General features: G+C 28.6%; 1 protein-coding gene across 1 annotated transcript in view; it reads right to left on the bottom strand.

Moving 5' to 3' along the window:
- Positions 1–3,519: 3,519 nt before the first annotated feature.
- The window catches only part of LOC107437359 (uncharacterized), a 28,860-nt gene continuing 21,436 nt past the window's right edge, over positions 3,520–10,943 (bottom strand). The window contains exons 14-15 of the mRNA XM_071181489.1: positions 9,536–9,610; positions 3,520–4,207 (exon numbers count right to left, since the gene is read on the bottom strand). Of these exons, the coding sequence (XP_071037590.1) occupies positions 4,088–4,207; positions 9,536–9,610 (195 nt within the window). The 3' untranslated portion in view covers positions 3,520–4,087. The remainder of the gene's footprint in view (positions 4,208–9,535; positions 9,611–10,943) is intronic.

Below are 10,943 nucleotides of genomic sequence, written 5' to 3'. Positions count from 1 at the left end.
CAACTTTTTTGTTATCAACAATCAGATATGCAAATGAAGTTATTCGTGGGCGCATTAAGCACTATCTAATCCAAATATGCAGTTTTGAGATAATAACGTGTTATTTCAAATACATTTATGATTTTAAAAAAACTTGAAAGACTAGAAACAATACATTTTGTGTAAATTATTAAAATTAGAGATTTTAATTTAATGATGTCTGAAGTATTTAATTTGGGTTAGTCAGGTTTTGATACGAATCAAACTGTTGCAAGTAAAAGTAAATAAATCGAATTTATCGGTCGAAAGAAAAAGTAATAAGCAAACATGTAATAAATGTTGCTGATATAGACATTATATACATGCTGACTTTTTTTTTATTTAATTTAATTTTTAAATTTATATTTATCCTTTTCTTAATAAAAATAACCGTTAACTTCTTTTTGCACGAAGGCGCGGGTGAGCAGGAATAAAATTTTAAAAAATAGATTCTTTCTGTAACAGCTAAAAGTTCAAGCCCATAAGAAGCTTGCCAAAAATCTGTAACACCCTTTGGATTATTCAGCCATGTTGCTTCAAACTTGGCAATATCTTTTTTAAAATTAGAATGTCCTGCTTTTGAAAACTCACGTAGAACTCTTTTTCAGGGGGGACTTAGGGAGGGCTATTGGGGCTGCAGTCGCAGCCCATACGAAAATTTAAGGTATTTTTGAGCTATCGAGGTTGTTTTGAGGTATATTTGAGGTTTCTGAGAAAATAACTATAAAAATTATACCTCATAAAGGTTGTATTTGAGGTGTACGAGGTTGTTTTACATACACTTCAGCTCATTTTGAGGTTGTTTAAAATTCACTTTAAATCAACCGGGCAGATTGAGGTGATTTTTAAGGCATACAGGTTGTTTTTCTGACACTTATAACAAAAAAGGTATTTATGAGGTATAAAAAAAAATTATCTTATTTCAACTGAAAAGAATGAGGTATTTATTAAAGTGTATAAAGTCATTTTGTTTATACCTAAGCTTATTTTGAGGTTGTTTTAAATAGAGATATTTATAAGGTATAAAAAAATTTACCTTATTTCAACTAAAGAGAGTGAGATATTTATTGAGGTGTATGAAGTCCTTTTATTTATACCTCAGTTTATTTTAAGGTTGTTTTAAATTCACTTCATATCAACTAACTAGATTGAGGAAGTGATTTTTAAGGTATACAGGTTGGTTTTCTGACACTCATAACAAGAGGTATTTTTGAGGTATAAAAAAATTTACCTTATTTCAACTAAGGAAGTCAGGTATTTATTGAGGTGTATGAAGTCATTTTATTTATACCTTAGCTTGTTTGAGGTTGTTTAAAGCAATGTTCCACAACCTTTATATCACCGTGGACTTGTCAACGTTTGATAATTTTCCCGCGGCCCACTGAGGGGGGGGGACGATGATTGCTTATATTTTAGATTATTTTGATTTATTAATTTTAATTTAATTGTATTTAAACATGCCTTCAAAATAAAATACAGTTACACCAAAAAATAAATATAAAGTGATTTAACATTTTAACTTACTAGAACGTTAAATCAATGAGAACCCTGAACTTGTTTCTTTGCAATGAGACGGTTCCATCTGGGGGTAATCGTTGACAATGATACATTACAAACATAAACAAATTTATGCCACTTTAGGTGACATAAATTATTATAATTAGGTGAAATAAATTATAATAATTTAGGTGACACAGCAGCTTTAGGTGACGAATCTTAGTTTAAAGTTTATCTCAGATTAAGCTTTATCTCAGCTCCGTTAACCACTCGTCTATAAAAAGTCGGACAAACCAGAAGGGATAATTAAATTAAAATGGAAACAATTTATTGTTCCAAAGGAGACCCACTCACATTTGATCATATCTTCAAAATATGTCCTGTTTACAGCCAGAAGGTTGGGGACCACTGCTCTAAAAGAGTAAAAATTAGTACCTGTGTTGTAGGTTAATTAGTAAAATTCTGCTTTTTGTACACTGCAAACAGCATTTGTTAGGCAAATTAGAATAAAACTTCTAAAGTGATGTTAGCAGTTTGCAAAGAGCCGGATTTTCCTATTAGCCTAAGACCTATACACAAAGACACTTCTAAAATAATTAAATATAGATTAAAAAAGAAATTCCCAATTTTTGGACCATAGAGACTTTCTAATAGAGGCAATATGAAGAAATACACACATAAATCTATTTCCATTTATAATACCACATTCTTTTAAAATATTGCCAGATACTTAGAGGTAGAACTAACGATTGAAAAAGTTTAGATGTCACTGGATTAATAGTTAAGTAACAGTAATCAGACAATAGAGATAATTAAATGTTATTTTATTTAAATAATATTATATACATATAATGTAATGTTTTGTCATTTGCACAATGATATCATTAACATTGAAATATATTTAACTAGTACTTCAATTTTGATTTGCGCTGATAACACATATGCTTAAGTACATCTTAACAATTTTACTGATTGAAGAAAAGTGTGCGACAAAGTTTGAGCAAAATATTAGCATTGTTTTTTTTTATAAATAAATAAATTAATAAAAATTAGTTCGCACTTCATTGTTTTATAACAAATTTATGAAAAATAACACCATTGAAATTTCTCTCAAATTAACCGCCAAATCATACACTATTAGATATTGCAAATTAAAATAGAGTTTGACTGAAGAATTTGAATGTGCAGCTATTAGAGTTGAGTTTTCAAATGAAAAAATAGAGAGCTCCACCTTCTGCCTTTTATTCTTCACTGGTTTTTTGGAATGATTTCATGATTAGAGTGGGACCTCTTACAAGAACCACAAACTCAATGTTCATTGCTAATATTTTCTCTCTATATATATAGTGATGTTTTTCGAGTATCTAATGCTTTACTTTTTCTGTTTATTTGGGAATAAACATGGTGTAAAAAGTATGAGTACAGTCCTGTCTTCTTCTCTTTTTTTATTGCAGAACTGTAACTCTATTTTCAGGAGCGTTTTATTTACCTAGAAGCTAATTAGCAATTCTTGCAATGTTTTAAATTTCATAACTATGGTTCGTAATAATTGGGCAGACCCAGGCAGCTGTAGTATTATTTGCAAGTTGAGCAAAATTAAGCTATTCGTAACTATCCTAAATAAGTTAACATATGACTATCAACTATGTTTACAATGATATCCATTTGTTAATATTGTCCTTCATTACTTGCATTTCACATACATATGTTAAACTGAACAAAGTTTTTAGTAAGCGTAGGGGTCTTCAATGTGTGTTTAAGAGGACATGTGATATTTTAGGGATCTGCTGAACTCATTAGGTTTAAAAGAATAGTTTTATAAGAATATGAAAAAGGCCAATTTAAATGATTTACAGAATATGTCAAAAAATACAAGTAAAATCTATATATCCCTCATCTTATAGAAAGAAAAAAAAAGCTTGAAAATCAGTAAAATTTCTCTGACTTTCTTATTTTCTAATACATTGAGACATAAAACAAAATAAAATTAAGTACAATGCAATGTTTCATAAATGTCATTTAATATTTGTAGCATATTCAGCAATCTAATTTTAATTTAAGTAGCATAATATCTAAATGTACATAGCCATTTTATAAGTATTTCATTTATATCTATAAATTTAACTATCTACAAGCAGTTTTAGGTAAATATTTCATTTTCATAGCGAATATTATTAAAATGTTTGCATTATCTAACACATGCAAAAAACAACAGTTTAAAGACTGTATGAGTCTGCTAGATTAATTTTTATAAAAATTTTAAAATAATGTGCAAATATTTCTCGAAACAAGCTCCATCAATAACATCATATTGAGATTTCTTCAAAATATGCAGTCCTTTTAATTAAAAACACTTAAAACTCATACAAACAACACACACATAATATAAAACCGAGCAATTAATTGTCCTCCTCAAAATGAAATATTATCATCTACCTCAAAGCAAAGCGTGACCGTTGATATAATGTCTTTGTTTTACAGTGTACAAACTATACCTGCATTGAAATATTTGTTCTGAAACACAGGTAACAAAATTTGTACTTCTAAACACATTGAAAAAATAACAGTTCTATTAGGAAGGCCCATAACTAGGTGGTTTTGCAGAGAGATAAAGGCTCAAGTTGTTAATGCACTGAGATTGCATATTGCTGATATCTTCCATAGAGTTGACTTCTGGACTGCCAACAATCATCTAGAAATAAAATGAAATACTTTAAACTACTTGTTTCATAACTTAAATGCATTATACATTAAAACTAACAAGATAGTTATTTTAAATGTATAACAGAATAGACAGTCAATTCTCAGCATAACTAACCCATCACGGAAAAGAAAATAGATGTTTATTATATTCCATGATATCTCAATATATTGGACAAAGGAAAATTTTGCATTTACTTACTCATTACTAATAAATAATGGAATAATTTTGACAAAACCATATGAAATAACATAATGATAAAATAATTCATATTTCATCAACTTTTTCACAAAATGTAGAATGTTTAAATATGCTGCAACATCAAAAAAAATAGTGATTTTAATCATTTCTTATAAACTTTCAATACCAATTGAGTCTTTGTTAGTATTGTATTTAACCTCCGTGACAGAATTTTTTCTAGGATCTTTAACAAACAGTTCTAACACTCCTATCTTTTTGCAAGAAATCTTTAATTGTAATAAATATTTATATTACTAACTTGTTATAACGGAAGTGCTTTGTGATTTTTTTTTTTAAAAAAAACCTCAATCTAGGGAATAAAACTATATATAATTTTTTTAATTGTAAATGCAACGATCTTTTTCAGCAACATATAAAGAATGTATATTTATTATGAGTGCTATTCTCACATTTTGAAGGAGAGGACACTAATTAGTTCCCTTTTTGCCTTTTGCAAGTCATTATCACATTAAAACAATATATATAAATTACAAAATCTATAGCAATAACTATAAAAAAAATCAATGACAAAATCACGTGTATTTAAAACGAAATTAAGCAAATTGAACTCGTCAAAAAGGAAATACTCAAATGTGTGTTTCGATATTCCCTTGTTGTAAATTGAAGTAATATTAAAAATACTGGGTCTTAAAAACTATGCAGAAATCTAAAGCAATAACTACCAAAAGTAGATATTGAATAATCGTGTAAAAATATTGAATAATCGTGTCAAATTTTCTATATTGTATGAAATCTATCGGAATTTTTAAAAACCATGTGAAAATCAATAGCTACAACTACTGAAAAAACGACTGAAACATCACATGAATTACTGGATTCTATCAGTGTAAACTGAGCATGTCAAAAAATAATTATTTTAAGGCATGATTTGTGTTTCACATGTCAGAATTATATCAAATAAAAAAAATAACAGAATTTTAAAAACCACATAAAAATCAGTAGCAATAACTGCCAAAAAAAAACAGCGGAATCGGTCTCATTAAAAGTGAATAATTAAATATGTGATTTGAATTTTGTTTGTCGTAATAAGATTGTTTGAAAAAATATACGGACTTGATAATTAATAATTGGGTATAAGCACTTGTTAAATTTATCACATCAAGTGTCAAAAAAACAATTGAAGGATCATATGGATTTGCCATGAAATCAGAGGGACTACTTAAATGCACTGTTCGAACTTTGCATATCTTAATAAGATAGATATTTTGCTTTAAAAAAACGAGAGTATCAATAGTAATGACTGAGCAATTAAAACATCAATATTTTAAATACCAAGAAAAAAGCATAGCACTATTTCCTTTTCAGCATTTCTCCCCCATTTGGTAAGGTAATCTTTTTAAATTAATTCTGCATGAGAAAAAAACAGATTCGAAAAAATTCTGTAGAAAAGAAAAATTGAATTCTTTTTTTCCCAATTGAAAAATCCTTCTGCATGAACTCCGTAACGTTTAGCGAAAATGTGGCTTTGTTACCGCTATTCTGCCACATAGTGTATTTATATTTTAAGTTCAAGTTATTTTATTGCAGAATGAAAAGATATAAGGAAAAAACTACAGTCAATATATTGGAATAAACGGTTCAGATCAAACATTAAAATAAAAAAATCAAAGAACATTCTGTATCAGTCATTATTAGGTAAGGGTCACAGAAAAGGAAACCAAACGAAAGAGTGTAAACTGGTAAGAATTTCAACCAATCTTCAAAATTGAATAGTGCAGAATTTAAAGAAACACAAATTTTTCACATAATCTACAAGATGAGTATATTTTTTTCAGCTGAAATGTGGCCATTTTTAACATTTTGTCAGTGAAAAAAAAAAGAAGAGGAAAGTTATAACAGTCCATAAAGTATTGCTTGTACATAATGTTGCAAAGGCAAAATAACAATAGACAAAATTTGCAACTAACAAAATGCTTCAGTAATAAGAAATTTTATTTATTTACATCTTTTGAAAACATGACATTCTGACTTATAAAAGTCGATTAATAATTGAAAGATGGGAAAAACAAAGAAATGGAGATTGGCACTTAAAAAAAAATATCATACCCAGTCTTTGCATAGTAAGATAACCCAATATCTTTAATTTTAAGTACAATACTAAATAAGAAGGATGGTACAGCAGAATTAACTTTTAAAATAATTGTAAGGATGCTTAAAATCCCTTAAAAATGCTGTAGCTGTTTATGCAGTATCCAGAACTTTAGCTTTTATAGTTTAGTTTATTAAAATAGGACTCTTAAATTTAATAAAGATGTGACAATCCCCCTGAAAAAAATTAACAAAATCAGACTCCCTTCAAAACTTAGATTCATTTTTTTTTCTCTTTTTAGTATAGATATTTTGTAATCATAAAAATTGAGTTTTTCTGGGAAAAACAGATTTAGTTCTATATTTTGAATTCAAATTTTTATCTTGTTCAAATTTAATTTAAACACAATTAGAAGTACAATGTTTTTTTACTTGTTCAAAAAAATTGTAGTGCTGTCAAATGTAAGTTACTAAATATTATTATTCCATGATACTTAAGTAAGAAAAAAAAATTAAATGCTAATTCATGGACAATACAATAATAATAACAATAATAAAAGGAAGTTACAGTAGAAACCCAGTTTATAACAATAATACAGTGGACACACAGTATAGAACAATAAATATTTTTTTATCTAAAATAAATAATTTTTTAATTTAAAGTCTGCACAAGATAACCATGGTTTACAACGTGATAATAAGCACAAGCTGGTATCCAGATTCATATAAATAAAAAGAACAAATATTTGTTGTCAGCAAAATAAAATGTATATATTTTGCCTTAATTTCTCTAATTACTCATTAGAGAATTTATTGATATCTAGCATGATTGTTAATATAATAAAAAACCCAAGAAAAATACTATTTCAATAATACGTCAAGCTGCTTACATCTTTAAGTGCTATAAAAAAATTTCTTATATGTAATAATAATAATATTTTATTTAGAAATGGAAAAAAAAATAATTATTATACAGTTGAACATCCTGTATCTTTCGTTTTTCTGCATGAATCATATGTTTAAACAGAGCTGTCACAAATGCTTAATAATTTCCATTTAGATCGTTTTTAAAACTAGCAAAGTCCCGCATCTAACGTTTAGAAATTCCACTGACATTCGAAAAAGTATTCAAGTTAATTTATTTTGTGAAAAGAAACAACTGACTAACTCCTATACTAGTAATGAAGATAACGTTGATTTGTCACAATTTGGGTAAAATGTTTCAAACTACAAATTTGATGTTTATGCATCATTTGAAAAATATGGAGAATGTTGTGGTGTTACTGGTTGAAGAAATGTTTGCAGAAGTTGAAGAAGGGCAAAGTGATACCCATGAAGACAAAATAATAAATTAGAAAGCACAATAAATTAGAGTAAAAATTTGCGGAAGCCTTCAAAACAATGAGAAACTTTTTGTATTTGCATGAACTTTCAGAAAATGAAAATGGCAATCTACAACAACTGCTGAAAATTTATTGTTTGAGCTGAGAAGGAAAAAAAAAACATTTCCAAATATTTTAAATAAATAAATATATTTACTTATCCTCCTTTTGCATCATAAATATTGTTACAGGAAGTACTGAATTTTGTACAAATAAAATATTTTATACTCATTGTAAATTTATAAATTTTCATAAATTTTTTCCACCGTTTGGTGTAATACCCTAATCGTGGAGAGTGGGCTTGCGTGCGTTTAAGACCCACTGAGTTACCTAAGCCGGACATGTCAGTGGGGTAACACTCTGGCCCTCCAGGTTGCGTGTTAAGCATAGGGTTAACAATCCTATCTCATAAAAACTTACCTGTTACAGAAACTGAAATCATAGAGATATGTATGTCCCCTTCAGTTAGAATTAATCCAGGTTGTGAAAGTCAATAGGAAGCAAAAATGAATTAAAAACAATAGGAAAGTCACGGAGTAAGGAAAAATATCTGGCCACAAATAGAGTAAAATGGAAAGCTATGATAGGGAAAAATTGGAGATCAAAGATAAATTGGAACTCATAATGGAGAAATTTTCAGAGGAAAGCATTGGCCCACATTGGGCTGTCTGGCCAACTATGACGATAATGAACCTGTTTAAAATAGCCTCTCAGTCATGATCTCAGGATAAAAACAATAAACAGTAGATAATAGTCCGGGATAGCCTAGTCGGTAGGGCACTGGGTCCATGTCTAAGAGTCTGTGGGTTCGATCCCCGCCAGCCGAAGACTCATCAGACTGTAAATGGTGACTGATGCACGTTAAATCTGTCAAGTTACAAAGTCCTCCATGTTCCCATAACAAATCATTACCTCTGGGGTACTGAGCCAGGAGTTTCCTTGTCTTCTGGATTGGTTCAAAATTACAAGGCTATGGAGTTGAAAATTAGTAGTCATAAACCCAAAAAATTGGATCGGCTGTTCAACAGCGGATGTGGGTTCAATCCCCGCCGGCCGAAGACTCCTCGTGTAGTAAATGGTGACTGATGCACGTTAAATCTGTCAAGTTACAAAGTCCTCCATGTTCCCAAAACAAATCATTACCTCTGGGGTACTGAGACAGGAGTTTCCTTGTCTTCTGGATTGGTTCAAAATTACAAGGCTATGGAGTTGAAAATTAGTAGTCATAAACCCAAAAAATTGGATCGGCTGTTCAACAGCGGATGTAAAAAAACAACAAAAAAAAACAGTAGATAATAATTTCAATAAATAATAATTTTAAAAAAATTTTAACATTAATTTTTGAGAAGTAATAAAAAATAATCATAATTATATTTTTTTTAACATTTATTATGTAAGAGTCACAATTTATAAACTAAAGTATTTTGTACAAGCGAAAAAGAAATAAAAACAACACTGATTACAGTATCTAGCTTGAGGGATTTATTGAACTTTGGAGAAACAAAAAAAATTTTGATAATAATTATAATAAAAATGCAGTCTTAATAACTATGAAATTTAAATATTTAGCTTTATGTTTTTTCAAATAAAAATTCCTGAAAAAAAAAGAAATAAATATTAATGTTGGTGAAGTTTTTTTATGTATTACCTGAACAAGATAAGACACTTGGCAAGATTGAAAATTAATAGAAACTGGTTCAACCACCCATCCACTTGCGATGATCTGGGAGAAAAAAGATGTGTAAAGAACTTATTTACTTTACAGGTAAATTATTATTATAATTATAACAATATAACAATTATTCTACGCAGATGAATTCTAACATTTAAAGAAAGTAATATCTTTAACTATTAAGTTAAGTAGTAAAAACTTACTTAAAATTCCAGGTATTGCATATCTACAAGATATTAACAGCTAATTATAAGCAACAGCTTTTGAAATTAAAACTAATAATGTATTTAATTTTAACAATTTAAGTGAACTAACATTTTGAATAACATCTTGCATTAATAATTAGTTTAAAAATTTTATTAATAATAATAATTGTACTTAGCAAAATGTTTTTAAAAAACAGTAATAATAAGTATAAAAAGTAAAAATTTGCAGAAGTAAGTAGGAGTAAAAATTAATAGCATTAAGAGCAATTTAAATTGAAAATAAACATTTTAGGACTTCAAAAAAATTTTGATTATCACAAATTTACAATAGAACTGCATGAATAACAACATGCAGAGAGACAAATAATACTAATCAGAAAAAGATATTTTGTTTGCAATAAATGTTTAAAAATAATTGCCAGCAGGAAAGAAAGCCAGTTCTGTGTGATCCTTGACCATTATACCTTCAAAATTAGTGTATTATACTCCTGAATATTTTTTTAAAGCATAAAGATAATATGAAACTGATGTTTTAATTTTTACTCCCTGAAAAGATTCAGCAATCTATAGCTAAAATTTTCAAGACCAATAGTCTAAATATCTAATGTTGCCGCAGAGGCAGTTTATAAAGAAAATGAAAGTATTGTTTTCAAACAGATCTTTCTCCAATCCAACAATCAATAAGTACCATTATTCTTAAGCCCATGATCAACTTTTTGATTGTGTGTTGTGAGTGATTTTTTTTTTCACCTTTATTTTTTGTTATCAGAAATAAAAATGGTGCACTGGGACCCCCAGCTGGGAAGGAAAATGAAAGGGAGAGCAGTATTAGATGTAATGTTTTACTCTAAATCAAATGAGATCAAAACCAAGTTGATAAAATCAATAGTTTAGATCATAGATTCTGAACCTTTTTAGCGTTACCGCCCCCCTATGGAGGAAAGAAAAATTGCAACGCCCCCACCCCTTTTGCGAAAATCTAGTTATTTTGAGAAAGGGGGTGGAGGGGCGTGCTGAATTATAAGGAGCAACATTTTTAAGCAATTTCTTTAGAAGTAAATTTGCTTGGTTTTTTTTTTTTTTTTTTAAAATTAATGTGCACGTTAACTCAATATTTTTCCCCCGTCAGGTAATCGCAGTCTATTTGTTATGATAAAAATAAATACAGTGTTGGAAAA

Source organism: Parasteatoda tepidariorum, chromosome 5, assembly GCF_043381705.1.
Source record: "Parasteatoda tepidariorum isolate YZ-2023 chromosome 5, CAS_Ptep_4.0, whole genome shotgun sequence".
Classification (NCBI taxonomy): domain Eukaryota; kingdom Metazoa; phylum Arthropoda; class Arachnida; order Araneae; family Theridiidae; genus Parasteatoda; species Parasteatoda tepidariorum.
This window is presented reverse-complemented; position numbering and strand designations above follow the sequence as displayed.